Source organism: Nematocida parisii (assembly GCF_000250985.1).
Source record: "Nematocida parisii ERTm1 unplaced genomic scaffold supercont1.5, whole genome shotgun sequence".
Classification (NCBI taxonomy): domain Eukaryota; kingdom Fungi; phylum Microsporidia; genus Nematocida; species Nematocida parisii.
In genome coordinates this window covers 139,941-158,031 of record NW_013524650.1, presented here as the reverse complement: position 1 = coordinate 158,031, position 18,091 = coordinate 139,941, and the positions used below count along the sequence as shown (strand labels likewise).

General features: G+C 35.5%; 16 protein-coding genes across 16 annotated transcripts; 7 read left to right on the top strand and 9 right to left on the bottom strand.

The window, feature by feature from the left end:
• Positions 1-4: 4 nt before the first annotated feature.
• Positions 5-1,242, bottom strand: NEPG_02019 (uncharacterized protein; the record flags this gene model as incomplete). Its single annotated transcript, XM_013204392.1, has 1 exon — positions 5-1,242. A coding segment is annotated over one exon (1,033 nt), but the record flags the coding sequence as incomplete, so codon positions are not given.
• A 147-nt stretch (positions 1,243-1,389) lies between these two features.
• Positions 1,390-2,964, top strand: NEPG_02018 (uncharacterized protein; the record flags this gene model as incomplete). Its single annotated transcript, XM_013204391.1, has 1 exon — positions 1,390-2,964. One exon carries the CDS (start codon positions 1,390-1,392, stop codon positions 2,962-2,964), a length of 1,575 nt encoding a protein of 524 aa, XP_013059845.1.
• An 876-nt stretch (positions 2,965-3,840) lies between these two features.
• NEPG_02017 (RNA helicase) lies at positions 3,841-5,354 on the bottom strand (the record flags this gene model as incomplete). The annotated part of the gene is made up of 1 exon (XM_013204390.1): positions 3,841-5,354. One exon carries the CDS (start codon positions 5,352-5,354, stop codon positions 3,867-3,869), a length of 1,488 nt encoding a protein of 495 aa, XP_013059844.1. The 3' UTR covers positions 3,841-3,866.
• A 374-nt stretch (positions 5,355-5,728) lies between these two features.
• Positions 5,729-7,111, bottom strand: NEPG_02016 (nucleolar GTP-binding protein 2; the record flags this gene model as incomplete). Its single annotated transcript, XM_013204389.1, has 1 exon — positions 5,729-7,111. One exon carries the CDS (start codon positions 7,109-7,111, stop codon positions 5,807-5,809), a length of 1,305 nt encoding a protein of 434 aa, XP_013059843.1. The 3' UTR covers positions 5,729-5,806.
• An 81-nt stretch (positions 7,112-7,192) lies between these two features.
• On the top strand, positions 7,193-8,521 carry NEPG_02015 (uncharacterized protein; the record flags this gene model as incomplete). Its single annotated transcript, XM_013204388.1, has 1 exon — positions 7,193-8,521. The coding sequence occupies one exon, from the start codon at positions 7,193-7,195 to the stop codon at positions 8,444-8,446; it is 1,254 nt and encodes a 417-aa protein (XP_013059842.1). The 3' UTR covers positions 8,447-8,521.
• A 369-nt stretch (positions 8,522-8,890) lies between these two features.
• NEPG_02014 (uncharacterized protein) lies at positions 8,891-9,492 on the bottom strand (the record flags this gene model as incomplete). The annotated part of the gene is made up of 1 exon (XM_013204387.1): positions 8,891-9,492. One exon carries the CDS (start codon positions 9,490-9,492, stop codon positions 8,908-8,910), a length of 585 nt encoding a protein of 194 aa, XP_013059841.1. The 3' UTR covers positions 8,891-8,907.
• A 136-nt stretch (positions 9,493-9,628) lies between these two features.
• Positions 9,629-10,282, bottom strand: NEPG_02013 (uncharacterized protein; the record flags this gene model as incomplete). The annotated part of the gene is made up of 1 exon (XM_013204386.1): positions 9,629-10,282. One exon carries the CDS (start codon positions 10,280-10,282, stop codon positions 9,629-9,631), a length of 654 nt encoding a protein of 217 aa, XP_013059840.1.
• A 173-nt stretch (positions 10,283-10,455) lies between these two features.
• NEPG_02012 (uncharacterized protein) lies at positions 10,456-11,043 on the top strand (the record flags this gene model as incomplete). Its single annotated transcript, XM_013204385.1, has 1 exon — positions 10,456-11,043. One exon carries the CDS (start codon positions 10,456-10,458, stop codon positions 11,041-11,043), a length of 588 nt encoding a protein of 195 aa, XP_013059839.1.
• Positions 11,044-11,077: 34 nt separating this feature from the next.
• On the top strand, positions 11,078-11,379 carry NEPG_02011 (uncharacterized protein; the record flags this gene model as incomplete). Its single annotated transcript, XM_013204384.1, has 1 exon — positions 11,078-11,379. The coding sequence occupies one exon, from the start codon at positions 11,078-11,080 to the stop codon at positions 11,369-11,371; it is 294 nt and encodes a 97-aa protein (XP_013059838.1). The 3' UTR covers positions 11,372-11,379.
• Positions 11,380-11,629: 250 nt separating this feature from the next.
• On the top strand, positions 11,630-11,869 carry NEPG_02010 (uncharacterized protein; the record flags this gene model as incomplete). Its single annotated transcript, XM_013204383.1, has 1 exon — positions 11,630-11,869. One exon carries the CDS (start codon positions 11,630-11,632, stop codon positions 11,867-11,869), a length of 240 nt encoding a protein of 79 aa, XP_013059837.1.
• Positions 11,870-11,987: 118 nt separating this feature from the next.
• On the top strand, positions 11,988-14,078 carry NEPG_02009 (uncharacterized protein; the record flags this gene model as incomplete). The annotated part of the gene is made up of 1 exon (XM_013204382.1): positions 11,988-14,078. The coding sequence occupies one exon, from the start codon at positions 11,988-11,990 to the stop codon at positions 14,076-14,078; it is 2,091 nt and encodes a 696-aa protein (XP_013059836.1).
• A 177-nt stretch (positions 14,079-14,255) lies between these two features.
• Positions 14,256-14,569, top strand: NEPG_02008 (uncharacterized protein; the record flags this gene model as incomplete). The annotated part of the gene is made up of 1 exon (XM_013204381.1): positions 14,256-14,569. The coding sequence occupies one exon, from the start codon at positions 14,256-14,258 to the stop codon at positions 14,517-14,519; it is 264 nt and encodes an 87-aa protein (XP_013059835.1). The 3' UTR covers positions 14,520-14,569.
• Positions 14,570-14,614: 45 nt separating this feature from the next.
• On the bottom strand, positions 14,615-15,988 carry NEPG_02007 (uncharacterized protein; the record flags this gene model as incomplete). Its single annotated transcript, XM_013204380.1, has 1 exon — positions 14,615-15,988. One exon carries the CDS (start codon positions 15,986-15,988, stop codon positions 14,645-14,647), a length of 1,344 nt encoding a protein of 447 aa, XP_013059834.1. The 3' UTR covers positions 14,615-14,644.
• A 204-nt stretch (positions 15,989-16,192) lies between these two features.
• On the bottom strand, positions 16,193-16,672 carry NEPG_02006 (ribosomal protein L30; the record flags this gene model as incomplete). The annotated part of the gene is made up of 1 exon (XM_013204379.1): positions 16,193-16,672. One exon carries the CDS (start codon positions 16,670-16,672, stop codon positions 16,193-16,195), a length of 480 nt encoding a protein of 159 aa, XP_013059833.1.
• NEPG_02005 (uncharacterized protein) lies at positions 16,669-17,052 on the bottom strand (the record flags this gene model as incomplete). Its single annotated transcript, XM_013204378.1, has 1 exon — positions 16,669-17,052. The coding sequence occupies one exon, from the start codon at positions 17,050-17,052 to the stop codon at positions 16,669-16,671; it is 384 nt and encodes a 127-aa protein (XP_013059832.1).
• NEPG_02004 (uncharacterized protein) lies at positions 17,000-18,034 on the bottom strand (the record flags this gene model as incomplete). Its single annotated transcript, XM_013204377.1, has 1 exon — positions 17,000-18,034. The coding sequence occupies one exon, from the start codon at positions 18,032-18,034 to the stop codon at positions 17,000-17,002; it is 1,035 nt and encodes a 344-aa protein (XP_013059831.1).
• Between the last annotated feature and the right edge of the window lie 57 nt (positions 18,035-18,091).

Below are 18,091 nucleotides of genomic sequence, written 5' to 3'. Positions count from 1 at the left end.
AATGGTTTTATAGGAGAAATAATCATTTTCTCGGAAAACGCCAGAATATACACCAATAAGCAAGGATTAAATTGTAATTTATAGAATATTACTTACTTATTCGGGTTATACTCTATTTCTTTACCATGAAGATATAGAGAATTTTCACATACTCGGGTTATTATCTTGTTTACTGTAATACTCTGTTGTGTTATTACAGTTATACATCTTTACTTTATCTTTATCTTTATTTCTTGTACTCCATCTATTATTACAAGCATTTCTACGCGTGTACTAAAGTTGGGAGTAATAATTGTGGGGTTGCGTGCTCTGTCCAGTGGAATAGTAAGAAATATTTTTGTAGCATACTCCACATGCTTTGTCTTATTAAAAAAACACTCTCTAGATTCAATCTCATCGATTATCTCTACTTGTACTAAAGATACGCTTACACTCTTTGTTGGCTCAATAAAATCCAGTCTTAATGATAGTACACAATTTGGAGGGTCTTCTTCTGTTATTTTAATAAGCACTTTAGCATACTCCTTACCATGCGTTGTTATTGAATAGAATGCCTGCCTAGTACACCCCACAGAATAATATTTTAACATTTTTGAGTATAAATCCAGTGGATGGTGCGTATTCTCTTTCTCTACAATCCAGTACTTCTTTGCGTCATTAGAGACCGCTATACTGTCATAACTACTTTTGTTTTTATTCTCTACAATAAACTCTACTTCTTCTTTTTTCTTATAAGCAATCTGTACTCTGCGTAAACCATCCACTATCTTCTCATACCCAAATACAACGTCGGGTTTCTCCTCATAGCTTATCATGGAACCATTTGGTTCTTTTACACTTTCATACTGCTCTGAAATAAATAACTTAGAGGAATTTTCAAAGCATGCAGGTACACTAGAAACCACCGAGCATATAAATGTCTTGTTATACTCTGTACGCATTCCCTGTATATATACATTTAAGTTATAAACTATACCTATGTTATTGCCACAATAACTCGGTGGAATATCTTTAGGAAGAAATAATGAGTACTGCACACCATCTAGTCTCGCCGTATTTGTGCCCAGAATTACTTTTTCTGTCTCTATAAAAATACTGCTTGTGTTTCTCTTTAAATACATCCCAGTGAAATTGCACGCAGCCATAAGTATTTCATCATTTTCTGCTGTAATAGATACTTTAGTACTAAATACTGCATCAATAAAGAATTTCCTTTCTGTGCATATAACGTCCCATTTCATTGGTTTTGGTTACCTACAAATTAAAATTTAATCTAATTTATGCTTAATTTCTATTTTCATTAATTAAGTGCCTTCCTAATGAGCATTTTAATTTAAACTAATTTAGAAAAATAACAAGCATAAATTAGACAGAAAGTATTTTTTCATAATGAAAATCTTTGTAATAGCGTGCGCGCTTATTGGCTATTTTGAAATAGCTTACTGTAAAGCGGAGAGTGCCGACCCCAGTACAACATTAGCAAATGCTGGAAGTGATAAAGGCAATGCTAAAGAGGGAGTGCATGTTGTAGAAGGAAAGGAAGATTCTGTAGCCGCCTCAGACAAAGATGTTGAGCAAGAGCATGCAGATGTATCTGAGAGCAGTCAAGATCCTAACATAAAAGAGATGTTACAGAAGCTGGCAAAGACAGCAGCTGAGAAGCATCTAGAGGAATCTTCAAAGAATGGAGAGGTAAGTATGACAGAAGAGGAAATGAAGCAAGCTGCAGATGAACTAGCCAAGAAAATATTAAAAGAGGCAGAGGAAGGGAAGACAGATTCTAAAGAATCACTTGAGGATGCAGTTGAAAGGCTTCAGAAGAGCATGGAGGAGGAAAAGAGTCAGAGCACTCCTGCCGAAAAAGTAGAAAAAGTAGAAGGAGAGTGCATTTTGTTCTCATCTCTTGAGCTCTCAGCTGAGGAGGTTGAGAAGATTACCAACTCTGTTAAAGTATCATCCTTTAGACAGAGCAGCGATGAGGAGCTAGCTAAGAGTCTGGGGGTGACTATTCCTGGAGTATTTTATAAGTCAAATGAAGGTGCCTATGTGTTCAGTCTTTCTTCAGGGGAGAACACAGTTGAGGGAGTCTCTTCTAAAATATCAAAAGTACAGGACATTGCACTTGTTCCTGTATTTGGAGAGTTATACAGAGAGAATTCTCAATTATATGAGAATCTTTCTATTCCCATTGTATACTTTGTATCAAGAAAGCAGGACTTTGAGAAGTACAAGTGGGCAGCACCAATTGCAGAAAATCTTAAGAGTCATTTAAAGATTGCTCTGCTTGACTACACAAGCACAGAGTTCTTCCTGAACATTTCTGGAGTGCATGAGCCAATGCTTCCTGCACTGTTCATTATTATTCCCAATGGCAAGAAGTTACACAAGTATCTTCTTACTAATGCAGAGGACAATGAGAGAACTATTGAATTTTTAGAGCAGTGTGCTTATAATATAGACAGTGTAAAACCATATCTTATGGGAGAGCCAAGACCATCTGATGAAGATGCAAAGAATGAGGCAGGAGTAGTAAACTTAGTTTCTTCTACTTTTGATGAAATTGCACTTGACCCAATGATGGACACTTTAGTAGTATACTATGCAGAGTGGTGCAACTTCTGTAAGAATTTACTGCCGGGTTTAGATAAGCTAGCAACTGCATTAAATGGTGTTTCTAGTGATGTAGTTATTAGTAGAATGCTTATGTCAAAGAACGATGTTCCATTACACGATGAGATTGAGCCAATTCAGGCATACCCCACCATAAGAATATACAAGAAAGGCACAAACAAGGAAATTGAATTTGAGATACAGGACAAGCCAGCAGATGCTGAAGGCGTTCTTGAGTTCCTCAAAAAACACACTGACATCCCTGCTGATCTAACTATTGAAACAGCAACTGCCTCCAAGACAGCTCCAATGGAAGGAGCAAAGATTCCTGAAGAAGTTAAGATGGATCTATAAGTTTGTCTTGTAATAAATACTCTTTAAAATATTCTTTATATTAGCTTATACTGTAATTTATGTACATTCTGTATTTCTCGCATGAACCGCATAAGATAAGACTTTTTACACAATGTACATATTCTAATAAATACTTATGGTAATAAGATTTTATAAACAATGTGTAATAAATTAAATCAAAAAGTACACAATAACAAACCATAACTTATAAATAATCAATTACTATATTATGTTTTATTACACAATGTATAGTATATTCTAGTATACAAACACTTATTTACGTACATTATACAATAAGTAATATTTATAAATAATCAATTACTATATTATGTTTTATTACACAATGTATAATATATAGTATTTATAAGTAATTGTAAAGAAAGTATTACTAATCTCACACATTACAGTATAACAGGAATAGTACAATGTACAGTAATAATAAAAGAATAACATAGGTGTATAACAGGTATATAATAGGTATATAAGAGAGATAGTACAGGAATAGCATAGGTGGATAACAGGAATAGTACTGGATATAATAAGAGAGTAACATAGGTATATAACAGGTATAATAGGAATAGTACAGAAATAATAGGAGTAGTAGTATAATACAGTACATTATAAGTATAATAAGTATATGCCTGTATATATATACCACCAGTGCATATAATACCAGTATAAGTATATGTCTATACCTATACCAACCTATACATATCTATATACTCCTATCTGTCTGTCTGTATATCCTTACCTATGTACTTCTATCTGTCTGTATATACTTACCTATGTACTCCTATGCCTATGCCTATATACTCCTATCCCTATGTCCTTCTGTTTCTGTATACTTCTGTGTGATAATATGGTTTACAAACATTCATGGGTTTATTGGATATTTTGGTTATCTATGACGTATCAGAGAATGGCAGCATGTCTATGCCTAAATTTGATTCAATTTCACGAATCTTGTATACATCCTCAGGAGTAACCATATTCACAGCAGTCCCTTCAGTGCCAAACCTGCCACTCCGGCCGATCCTGTGGAGGTAACTTTCTGTACTCTGTGGTAAGTCAAAATTAATCACTACATTTACACTCGGTACATCTATCCCTCTTGTTACTAAATCAGTGGACACTAATATTCTGCACTCTCCTTTGGATGTAAAATTATGGAATACCAGATTCCTGTCCTCTTGCTTCATTTTACTGTGGATATAATACGCTGTAAACCCTAATTCAGTCATTCTCTTGGCAAGTCTTTCAACCGTCTGTATCGAGTTACAGAAGATAAAGCACTGGTTCAGGTTAAGCTTAGTCAGGAGAGTCTTTAAACAGTGCAGTTTGTTAATCGATTTAACGTATGCATAATACTGCCGTACACCCGAGAGTGTTAATTCTTTCATTAAGTTGATCTTTACTGTGTCTGGCATGTACGTGTCAATGTACTCCTGGATCATGGCTGGGAATGTGGCTGAGTACATCTCAATCTGCTTCTGTTTCGGGAAGTGTTCTGTTATGTCGTAGACAACCTCTTTGAAGTCCATGCTTAATAATTTATCTGCTTCATCGCATATAAGGTACTTGCACTTATCCAGGACGATCACTTTCTGCGTGATAAAATCAAGAACCCGTCCTGGAGTGCCTATAATTATATGAGCACCCCCTTTTAACCTAATAATATCATCTTTAGCACTCACCCCACCATATAATGGGAGTATCTTTAGCCGTAAGAACTCTCCTAATTCCTTGCATACTTTTGCGGTTTGAAGGACTAATTCCCTCGTGGGTACAAGTATTAGTGCCTGTAATACGAGCTTGTGCGGGTTTATTTTATTCAGTAGTGGGATAGTGAATGCAGCAGTTTTACCAGTCCCGTTTTTAGCCCTGGCTACTATATTCTTATTAGCTAGTGAATAAGGAATAGTCTCAGATTGGACAGGAGATGGCCAGTGAAACCCTTTCTTCTGTATGCCCAGAAGTACTTCTTTTTTTAATTTATAATCCGTCCATTTATGATTCTTCCCATTTTCTTCTGTGTACACATCTTTTGTTCTTTTTTTTATTTCTCGCTTTTCCTTTTTTATTTCTTTTACTGTCTCCGTAAACTCTTTTGATGGTTTTATTTCGGGTTTGGTCGGGTTATTTGGTTCTTTTAATGAGCATTTTATGTCTATTACTGAAATATCTTCAGTGGTCCTTTCCATTTTTTCTAGTTTCTCTAATAATGTGTCTATTTGCTCTTTAATCTTTATAATTTCGCCTTCTTTGATTTTCTCTTTTCTTTCTGGTTCTTTTATTATTGGCTTACTTTTCTTTTTACTTGCTCTCTCTTTGCTTGGTTTTCTTGTGTCTGCTGAAATTGTCAGCTGCTGCCTCTCTTCTTCCTTCTTCATTATAAAAAATATTTCATTGGTTTTTGACTATTTCTGATATATTTATTAATTATTTAATTAATTATAGTCTATTATAAAAGACAGTATAGAACTTATTACATAAATAACAGAAAGATATTATAGAAATTTACATAAAATAATAATAATACATAATAGTATATGTGTAATAAGTAGTATATAATACACATAGTAGAATAAGTAGTATATAATACATACAGTGTAGTAAGTTATATTTAGTGCATATAGTGTAATAAGTTATATTTATTAGTATATGTGTAATAAGTAATATCTATGTGAGTATCTTAACTTAATACATAATTACTTATATATTGTATTATATATGGATAGTTGTGTATTAAGTCATAAGTACTGTTCTGGGTAGTTAATTTTAATGGGCACGGATGGTTCAATAATTTATTTATGAATTCGGGTTATGTCGGGTTATAATGAAACTACTTGCTGCTCTCCTCTACTGTTTCTGGTGGTAAGTTGTAGTACGGTATTCTGCCTCTGAGCCAGTCGTGTAGAACTATCTTTGATACGGCAGTTATATCTGCTACTCCCCCCTTTAATAACCTGCCTGATTTCTTGGCAAGTAGTTCTAGGAATTCTAAATGGTCATCTCCAGGCTCTATCCCGTACAGGTTATGAATGTGCTTGCTGTCTGCTTTTTTAAGGAGGGCCTCTACATGGTCCTCTGGTGAAGTTATGTTCTCTACACGTACTACCCCCTTTAAAACAACTGCAGTTTCATCTTTATCTGCAGCTGGTACAATCCCTGGGCAGTCGATTAAGTATATTCTCTTCATGAGTGAAATATACTGCCATACTTTGGTTTGCCCTGGGATGGGTGCTACAGTGCATACAAGCTTAGACTTGAGCGTATTTATAATACTGCTCTTCCCTACATTCGGGTACCCAACAAAGCCCACACTGATCTGCTTCTTCTCTGGGTGTAGCTTTGCAAACTGTCTTAGAAGGTTCAGCAAACTCTGCTTCCCATAATTTCTGTCAATTGAAGATGCGTGGTATGCGAGTGTTGGAGTGTTCTTGGATAAATATGCAAGCCATTTTGCCGTTACACCCGTTGGGAGTAAATCTACTTTATTCAGTAGATATATAAGGTGCTTATGCTTGTGCTCATTTATGTACCTTTTTATGTTTGTACATTCTGTTCCTAGTGGATCCCTTGCATCTAGTATGTGTATTACTACATCACTTGAATCAAGAACTTTATAAAGTTCTGCCCATATCCTTCTACTCTGCCCCTTTTGGTATATTTTATCCTTTGTGTCGGACATTTCCTTCTCTTTCTCTGCCACAGAAGTATCCGTGGATGTTTTTGCTTTCTTCGCAAGTTCGTCTATTGACTGCACAGACAGCTTTACTTTCTTTCGAGTGGCTTTCTTCCCAAATGTGTTCTCATACGAAATAATTGGACGGATTGCCTTTTCCTTCTCCTCCTGTATAAGACTCATTGGAACTTTCCCCTGATCAAGTATCACTTTGTACGCATCTGTTGCTGTCTCTTCTAAATCTTTTCTAAATGCCTCTAACTCCCTCTGGTCTGTTGTGCGCGTAGAGGCAAACCATGTCCTGGAGTGCTTTGTCCTCCCGGGCTCTGCTACTGGGTTCTGGAAAAGAGCTGGCTTAATTATATTCCCAGCCGCATCCCTTGTGGGCTTCCCACCCCGCAGCATTTTCCAGTGTGATAGCTTTTCTTTTGTCCTGTAGAAATTCTCTCCCTTTTCTCCCATTCTTATACGTTAAAATTTTCTTGCAGAATTGCATTATTTTATGTCTTTTAGATTTAATATTCTGGTGTTCTGCAATTTTTTATGGCGCATGTTTTAGTTGAGCATTCCGTTGGATATTTGCTTGTTCAAGAGAATGGCTTAGATTCTGTTGCACTGAAGGAAACACTTAAAAGTGCAAAGACACTTGGGGACTTTAAGAAGGCATTTAAGCTCTGTGGAACACTTGTGTACTCTGACCCACAGGATGCATTAGAGCAGTTAGAGGCCTCTTCAGAGGGAAGAGTTACACAGAAATTAAGAGAGTTTCTGCAGATTAATGAAGTAAAAGTTCTTGCTGCAGACAAAGTATATGCGCATGCAATGAAAGAGTTGGGGATTAAGTTAGTGGATGAAGAGAGTTCACTTGAGCTTATCAGGGCACTCCGAAAGAATGCAGATGAACTGTTCTCAGTGGAGTTTAACAGAGTCCAAAAATCGCAGGTGAGTTTAGCACATGCTATCTCAAGAAAGAAGATCCAGTACGATACAGCCAGAGAAGACCATGCAGTTATGCAGTGTATTTCTATGCTGGATGATATGACAGTGGACATAAATGATTATTTTATGCGTATAAAGGAAATGTACTCCTGGCACTTCCCAGAGCTTATTGATATTTGCAAGGAGCAGATTGAGTACTTAGGCGCAGTTGGAGTAGTAGGAAACAGAGAGACCGCAAATAAAGAAGATATTAATAAGCTAGAGAATGGCCAAGCTATAATAGATGCCATGGAAAACAGCATAGGTGGAGAAATGACAGAAGAGGATCTGGCCATGATTATGGACATGTCTAGTGTTGTAGTAGAGAAGATTGATCTGTACACACAGGCACTGCAGCACTTAGAGAAAAGACTGGCTACTGTTGCACCAAACCTTACAGCACTAGTTGGAAAAATGGTGGCTGCCCGGCTTATTCTTAAGGCAGGTGGGCTGAGCAAATTAGCCCTGTGCCCATCCTCTACGATACAGGTACTTGGTGCAGAGAAGGCTTTATTCAGAGCCATGAAGAGCAAATCAAAGACTCCTAAATACGGACTTATTTTTAACTCATCCTTCATTAACTCTACTGCACCTAAAATGCGTGGAAGGGTTAGCAGATACCTCAGCTCAAAGTGTGCAATTGCTAGTCGTATTGACTGCTACTCCGATAAAGTTACTGATGCGTATGGAATAGCCATGAAGAATATGGTTGAGGAGAGAGCAAAAGGAAAGAGCACTCACCACATGCCAACTGACACTGTCTTACAGAAAGTATCTGAACAGCTCAGGAAAGAAGAGTGTGCTACTTCACATAATTAATGATTAGAGAATTTGAGTGGTCCAGCATTATTATAGCAAACTGTTTGTCTTTACCCAACCACAAATAAAACCACAATCAGTTAACCTGAATTTAAATTGTATCCTTCTTATCACAGTACAATTACTGAAACCAAGCAGTCTTTGTATTTATTGTTATAAATCACCAGAAGCATAATTTCACTTTTATTATCCGAGTGGGATATAACGCAATGCCCTAAACATAAGAATATTTATTTGCGCATATACTGGAAATTCATTAATACAGTAGTGTATTACTATACTGCACTAATACGTATTTATTGATTTATTGTGTAAATGTATGGTATTTCCATGGGGTATTATAATAATAAAGAGTTATTCCTGCTTATGTGTAAAGTGTACATAAATAAACAGGAAATGTGTACACTTTTAATAAAAATCTTAAATATTCTCAGATAATAGTATGATTTATGCATTTATTTCTATACACAAGAAGACTTCATAGCAGCTAAATACTCCTCAGGAGAAAAGTCGGGAAATTCCATGAAGAACTTCCACCCAGGCCGTACGAAATATTCTTCATTCTTCTTTTTCTTATAGAAATACTTCTTACTGATCATTTCTCTCATTACCTCTTCACTTCCTCCCATCTGCTGAAGTGCACTCAGCACTCTTTCATACTGTAATTCACTCCCGTTTAAGTATATTACAGTGTATACATACACAATATCAGATACGTACTTGGTTATATACTGATTTTCATCGTCTGTACACTCTTTTTTCTTTGCTATGTACACAAAATCACATTTTTTCAGAGACTCTGCTTTTTGTGTGTACTGCACTGTTGTATCCTCTGGTGCTAGTACTTTCCCTTCAAAATTTGTTCTTGTAGTACTTCCTGGTATAAGCACATACCCCATTGTATCTAGTTGTTCTGCTACTAAGTATAGCGTATCTATACACTCTTTCCTGGATATCTGCAGTGCTTCTGTTATTTCACTTATCTTTGTATTTCTTCCTTTACGGAATAACCCGAGGATATGCCACAGCACAGACTGTGCACTCATTAAAAAAAATTCTATGCCAGCACAGTAAATCCATGCTTTACCATAAACTAAGTACACTAAACAGTTAATTAATTCCGTATAAACCACATAAATATAACACATTCTGTACTTACATGGCACTAAGCCTGATTATTAATCACATAATCCCACAACATTTCTGGTTCTGCTTCTTGCTCAGCCGGTACAGACTCTTTGTCTGAAAAGACAGTTGCTCTGCTGAGTTTATTAAATCGTGCAGTTTTTGGCCACGACCAATCGCACTCTCCACAGTTTTTGAAAGTAAATCGTGCACATCATCCAGCTCATTTTGTATTTGTAACATAACATCCTTTTCTTCATAATTCTGGTACTCTTTTATGAGCTGTTTTGTATAATTGCGTAACTTATTTTTATCATCCTTAAACTTCGCCTTCTTCTCTTCTGTCACCCACTCGCCAGGATAAAGCATTTTCTCATCCTGTATAAACTTAGCAATATCATCTATAAGAAGACATAAAGTGGGTATCGGATACTCTAAAAGAGAAGCAATAACAAATATGTAATTCTTCCTCTCCCTTACAAAGAATTTATAACTGTCTCCCTCCTCTACTTTATGTACAAATTCCTGTGATCTTGTTGTTTCTATGTTCTGAACTATCCTGTTGGAAATAAACCTAATCATCTCCTGAACAGGTGTTCTTTTAAAGAAACTGAACGACCCAAGGGAATACTCCTCTAAGAATAAATCCACCTTTTGGTTCTCTTTGCTGAAGAGAATAATTGAAAACAAGCACGCACTCTTATTGCTCATATAAAATTTTTTATAGTACTGTGGTTCTAGTCTCTTAAGCTTTAAATAAAATGTGCTAAATATTCTTAATTATTGGATTTCTTTAAATCTTTCTGGTTATAAATTATTTATACAATAAGTATAGCATTAATTTATGAACTGCCTGTATAAATGCAAAAGTGTTTTTTTTGTTTATGAGGAGAGGATTTGTATTAATTGGTGTGCTGTCTCTGTTTTTTAGTTATATCCAGGGCATAGCAATACAGAAGATAATTAGGCCAAAAACTGTTTCTATTATGGCAGAGAAAGTTCCACAGGCTGGAATGGGCATAAAAGTAGATATAAATGTGATTGAAGGGCACGGGATATATGTAGCCACTGGGATGAAAAACAACTTATCACAGCAGGTTGAGTTAGTAGATTCATTCCAAAAGAATATTGAAGCAAGTCAGGCAGGAGAATTTGAGTTAAGGATAATTAATGAAAGTGATGACTATGCGAATATATCTGTTTCAATATACGCAGACAGTGCGCATGAGGATACAGATGAGGCCGAGGTTCTTAAGAAACTATTAGATAAGGTTAGAGTGGACTTAATGAACATTTACAATGATATTCTAAAACTTAAAAATGCGAATACGCACAGTCTGGTAAAAACCAAATCTGCCAAGAACACTTTATGGGTTGTATGTGTATTCCCTCTTTTGTACATTTTCCTGAGTTATTGGAGACTTCAATCAATTAAAAGCTTCTTTAGTACCAAAAAGAGGAACAAGATATAAGAAATAAACAGATTTATGTTTTTTATTTTAATTTATGGCCGTAGAGAACAAGAGGAGATCTGAAATTATAAAAAGACAGGCAAACATAAGGAAGAAGGAAGCAGAGCCATCCACTCTTGAGAAGTTTAAGCAGACAATTGCACACTGCAAAAAGGAATTCATCCATGTAAAGCTATTCCTGAAGAGGTCAAAGAAGCCCAGCAGTGGAGAGTACAGACAAATGCTTGCAGCGCACACTAAGGGAGTTCTTTTACTTGGATTCCTTGGGTACATAATTACATTTATACATATACCAATTAACAATATTCTATTTGGAATAAAGAAGTGAATAAAAGGTACAGAATAAGTTATTCAAGTTCCATGTTTTATGCGGATTATTGTGTTTAGAGCCTTTTAGTATAATTTTATTATGAAATATCCTGGTATTTATGGATTTATAGAATATTATCACAGTATAATAATGAGTTTATAGGATATTTATGAGATAATTATTATAATGAGAGGGATAATTAATATTTCAGAATAATTCAGAAATAGCTTGAAATTTATTATAAAAGTGCATTTAAATTATTTTTATCTTATTCATATGAAGACATCTAATGGCCATTTGTGCTGTCATCCATTTTATAGATTCTGCCGTAAATTCACCAGCAGATTTTCTTTTGTTTCTTCATATCCTTTCTTTATTTTATTTTTCTTTTCTACTCTTCTTTATTCACTGGCGCTCTTTCATGCTCTGCTTATTTTAGGATTTACAATGTCAAATTACGCGCTTTTAGCTATTTCTGCTGTATGTGCTGGGTGCTCTATACGTATTAGTATTTAGCAATATTTCGGGTTATATGACGTATTAAACAAATTATAACGATTTAATAAACAGGATATGACGTATTATATGGTGTAATAATACAAATATAGACTAAATCACTAGTACAGCATATGATATGACATGTATAATTAGAAGTTATAAGAATTTAATTATACGTGTCAAAGAATTTCGGGTTATATATAGAGAAGCAGTAGTTAGATGGATGGAAGAAGAATTATATATAGAAAAATCACAGGATAGACTTACCCACCTACTGGATGCATTAAACGCTATAGAAGGAGGAGCAGAGGGAAATTTAGACACTATGAGTGATTGTAGTATAGATTCTATTGTAGACTATGATGAAGTAGAACAGTCTAGTATTAATCAAACAAATAGAAATAGTAGTCAGACAACAAGTAAACATTCAGATGTTAATTTTGAGGTCGATAAAATTGGTTGGACGGATAATTCAATATATAGCCCAAAACCAAAAGAAGAAGTTAGATTTCAAGGATTTAACACAACGGGATGGAGAGTTAAAAAAGATGATGTAATAATCAAAGATCTAGAGCTAGCTAATGTATTTGATTTTGTGAACAAGAATAATCCAGAAGATGTAACTCTTGAAAGTATGTTTGTGCATTTTAACAGTAGAGGGAATCAAGCAATTAAAGAAGTATATACTATATACACAGCAAATCAAAACTGTTTTAATTATTTGTTGAATAGTGAAAGTATTTCTATGCACAGTATGAAATTCATAAGAACTCTATCAGAGAATTTGCATGAAATATACAGTGCAATGTACGAGCATGCAGATATTATATTTGGTAGGTATGATAATATAAAAAATACAAGTTTATTGAACTATCTAATAGAGAAGCATACTCTTCTAAAAGAATCTGTCATATACAGCGAGAATAAACTAAAACACGAGGAAGCAACTCTGACCACCCAAGGAATACAGAAAGAGGATATTAGTGATTTATACAAAGACACTTTACATATAAAAAATTCTATAGAAATACTTAATAATACAAGTGCAGTAATAGAAGATATAAAAGTAAAAGTGGATTACTATAAATCTAAAAGAAAACAAGAGGATTTAATAAGCAATAAAGAGAATGCCGTGGCTGCTATACTAAAAAATCAGAATACATTAGAAGAACCCTCAAACAATACAGATCCATACACTAATGCACTTTTCTGCAGACTAAGAGGTCCATCGCATATTTTTTGGGAAAATACAGTTAAGCCATTGCACTTTCTGTATAAAATAGATACATTTTATCTGCTATTCAGTATATTCATAATTCTATTTTCACATTTGATATTCTTTACAGTTCTAGAAATTACACAGTACGTATCAGATAAGCAATTAAGTATTATAGAGTACTATATACACTTAATATGTAATACATTATTTAGTGTGTTATTAACAATGTATACAGCAATGCATACTTATATAAGCTATAGAAGCAAACAGAATAACTTAATAATGTATGAGAATATACTGTCAAAAATAGGCATAAACCAATATATCATAAGGTATAGTGTTCTGTTTTGTTTATATGCAATTACAGCAGTAGGAAACCTATTTATAATTTATACACAAATTCAGAATATGGTACTGTGCGGGAATGAGTTCATTTCTAAATTATTTTATAAAGCAGAAGAGAATCAAATTATTGACATTGTAATTTTCAGTGGGTTTGATTTATTCTTTATTCTATTCTCAGTAATTTCCGTTATATTAGTGTGGATATCACTATTTAAGAAAGACTGGATATATAAAACACAGAGAATAAACATACCAGTGATTACTGTAGTAGGGTGTATAATATACCTTTTTATGCTGATAATTACAGCTATAACATATGAAAAGAGTGAATTAGTGAATATAAATGGAATAATGTACAGGTACCACATAGGATATGTTGTACAAACAATTGGTATATTATTCCTGTTAACATACCATGCTAAGATATACTTAAAGAAAAGTGGAAGGATTAAGAAAATGGACATGTTAAGGAGAACAAAAAGGTTTAACTATAAATACTTAGCAAGTATAATTACAATAGGATGTATCTCCGGATTAATTTGTTCATTTTGCATGTACTTATTTGTTATTGATGTGCATGCTGAGCTATTTAAGCTGAGCACAACAGAAATAGCAAAAAAGCTTGGAGTTAAAATGCCTCTGCCAAGTATTTTTATGACGTAATAAATAGAACTATTACATAAATCACTGATTATTTATTATTTATATCGTATTATAAGACTAATTCTTTGCTGAATCCATGCAAGCCAGAAATAATAATTCAGAAAGTGCTAAAATTTAAATTTCGGGTTATTATGCATTGGAATATTATTTATCTGCAAGATATTCTTAATTATAAAAATGCTTTTAAGTTTTCATTGGGCAGATGCACCGGGCAGAAAAATAAGAAAACCAACTGAGTATGCCTCACTGGACGAGTCAATAGAGCTACCAAGCATAGAGGAGGTGGACACTCTTCCCATATTCACAGCAGATGAACATGTAGAAATTATAAAGCTAGAAGAAATAGGGTCAGATGCTCTTAACAAAATGTACACAGTAGACATGCCATCGAATGTCAGCATTAAGTGCAAGGGAATATCTCGGGAGGAGTATAGGTTTTAATTGGAATAATCAGAAGTTGGGGAGTATTACAAGCTTAAATAAAGTGGCAAGTCTTTAAAAAGTAGAAGTTAGTATGTGCATTGTTGTAATAGAGTGTTATTTATTTTAGGTTAGGATATTTTCATTCAAATAATCTCCTGTAATTGTGCTGTATCAAGATCTCTTTCAATTTCTGTGTCTGATTCGTATATATCTTTAACAGACTTTCTGTGCTTTCTGTTCTTTCTTCTCAGGTGCATGTGGATGATTGGGGCGGTGGTTCCGTGCACTACAATACTTGAGAACACAATACCCAGAACTACTTCCAAGATATGGTCGGCTAGTGCTTTATCTAATGTTACAAGCTCTTGCATAGTGTGATAAGCAAAGAAAATAGCACCGACTCCAATTGGCCCAAACCATCCTGCAAAGAATATTTCTCTTGTGTTAAAGTACGGAAGCAGCCCGCATACCTTCATGAGAAGAATCGCAGGAAGTCTTCTGAACAGCAGAATAAGCAAAGAAGCCAGCATGGTCTTCCAATTAAGAACTTTAAGGGGCAGAATAATTCCGAGAACAATGAAGAATGACTGGTTGAATAGAAGATCAACCACTTCCATCACGTGCGAGTTTTTCATATCAACAACCATTTCTTCATCCCATGCAAAGAACAGTCCAGATACAAAGACAGCAAGAAGGTCGTCACTTTGCATTTGTGCAGTTACACCAGTCACAAGAATAGCCAGGGCCAGGGAGTAAGCCAGAAAACTTTCCTTGTCAATTAGCCTTTTTTTAACACTGTACTTTAAAAGAATCCTGGCAACAGCGCCGATTACAGCCCCCATTATAATTGCAAATAGAATTTCAAATCCCCATGTGTGAATACACCATTTCTTTAGAGCGCTTGTTACTGGGCTGCTATTTCCCTTGAACTGCATTAGAAGAATTGGAAGAACAAGGAGAGGGAAGCCTAGCCCATCATTCGCACCACTTTCTACAGCCAGCAGATATCTCAGCTTAGATGGAATGTACTTGTTAGCAAACTTCCCTTTAATCACAGCACTGGCCAGAACCGGATCAGTTGGGGTAACGCACGCACCAATCATCATAGCAGGCAGCCAGTCCATTCTAAATACAAATTTTATAATTATACTAGACATAGCGTACATAATCATCATAACCGGCAGAAGAAGTACCATTAGTGGCCTCCAATTATTCTTCATAAATATTCTGGGCACAGTGACACCAACTGCCACTAACTGTAATGATAGAACTATGTGCGAAAAATGAAACATAAATTGTGAATTATTCAGTGCATCAAAAGGAAGACTGTTCTCTTTATCTTTGAATATGAAGGAACAAACCATTCCGTATAATGTGGCAACTGTTGTTTCTGCGATGTACAGCCTTTCCTTGATGAATAGCGAAATAAGACCAAAGCTAAGAATGAATCCTCCAAGAACAGAACAACATATTGCAAAGCTTTGCATTAAAATATTTTTATATTCCGTATAAGTACTTCCCCTTATAAAACCACCAAAAGAACAAATTATTATGCAAATTCTAAAGTACAGAACGTGCCGGTATTAGAAGTACTTGCTTATGCATGCGGTGTGAATAAATACAATAAGAGATGAGAATGCTCTAGGACAGCCAGAGACTCTGAAATTATCAAAGAGTAAGTGAATCTATATTTATTCAAATGGCATCTTAAGAGTCTCTCTTATCTTTCTCTTTCTTTCAAGGTTCTCACGCATTCTTTCGTCTTCTGTCAGGGCATCAAGATTCTTCACAATGAACACTCTTTCATCCTCAACCATCTTTTCTTTTCCAGTGAGTATTCTGTTCTTAATATGGAAGGCTTCTCTGGCGTGTCTTATTGCTGCTATCTTTGGCATGCTCTGCACGACCTTCTCGTACACTTCTTTGTTGTAGATGATAGGCTCGTGTACTCTCTTTTCGAACTCTTGGGACGAATCGTTGACCAAGTCCTTTCCTCGGACTTTTCTGTATGTCTTGGTCCATGCGACTCTTCTTGGGTTTCTCTTTAGCTTAAAGTTCTTTACGCACTTAGACCGGCAGAATTTGAACTCTGCCCCGTCATTTCGCACAAAGACTGACCCATGGCCGGGATATATACTTGATGAGCAGAAGTAGCAGCTGAATATTCTCATTGGCTAGTAAAAAATTTAACTGAAAATTTTTTATACCCCCAGGATTCAAATTGACTCTCTTTCGCCACGGATTGCTTTATTGACAAATCCGCCAGATGGAGGGATATTAAACAGTGGTCAAGGAAGCATATCCTTAATAGAAATATGTGCCAAGCACCACAACATTTTATATTAACATCATTAAACAATACTCGAATGGAATTTATTAAGTTCGTAGCGCAGCAGGCCTTCTTTACGGAAGAAGGAAAAAGAGGAGTAAAGAAGGAATAGTTATTTATTGTGATATTCATAAGTATAAAGTATCTAATTGGTTTATTCGTAGTAAGTCTATGCCTCGTTCTCTTCAATAGTAACAAAAGGTGCATTAATAAATGCCTCATCGTCCATTTTCACTAAGTGCAGGACACCATCTTCTCCCCCAGATGCTATGGCATTGCCAGATGGGTGTATGTCTAGCGTATTTACGGTACCAAAGTGTGTTTTGTAATATCCAACAAGTTTAGAGGTGGCGCAGTCAAAGAATTCAATATTAAAGTTTCCCTGCCCTGTTGAAGTAGTTACATCCCTAGCATCCACACCACCAGCAGAGACTAAAATCCTGTTGTCTGGTGATACTCTTGCTGCGTTATTGGGAGAGTCAGACAAAAACTCTCTAACTGGAGTGATCTCATTATCCGCTCTAATGATTTTGCTTTTAAAGTCAGTAGAAGCAGAGACAAAGTATGTATTACAGAAAGAAGGCGTGAGTGAAGTAATCTTAGACTGATGCACTTTCTTTGAAGATATTTCACCAAATGTTCTTTCATCAACAAGAGTGAGGGATCCTTCTGTGTCACCGTACAGTATTTTGTTGTCTATTGTGGCTCTAATAGCAACTGGTGTGCTGGGAATAACAGTCTGGTTGATTAATTCACCACTCACTGCATCAAATACCCATAACTTAGGCTTTTCCTTCATTATTGCATCAGTGCATAGAACTATTCGCCTGCTGTCTGCTGTGAATGAAACATCTCTGGTTGTAACCACCGTATTAAAAGAGAACATCAGCTTGCCAGTCTCAATATCATACAGATTGGATCTTCTATCAGCACCAGCAGAGACTATTCTTGTATCCTCCTGGTTTATGTCAAATCCAACAACTGCCCCCTCGTGGCCAGGATACTTTCCCAGCATCTCTCCCGTTGAGACTCGCCACACAAGAAGCGAGGCCTCCGTACATGATGAGAAGAGTAAATCTCCATCATGATTGAATTTCACTGTTTTAATTGGTTTTTTGTGGTATCTCAGAGTGCAGCTGTCATTTGGTAAAATTAATCCTTCCAGCTCCTCAGCTGTTTTCTGCCCGCAGTGCTTTACTTCCATTAGGCCGAAAAAATAACTTGAATATTTAATCCAGAAAGAAAAAAATAAAAAATTGTT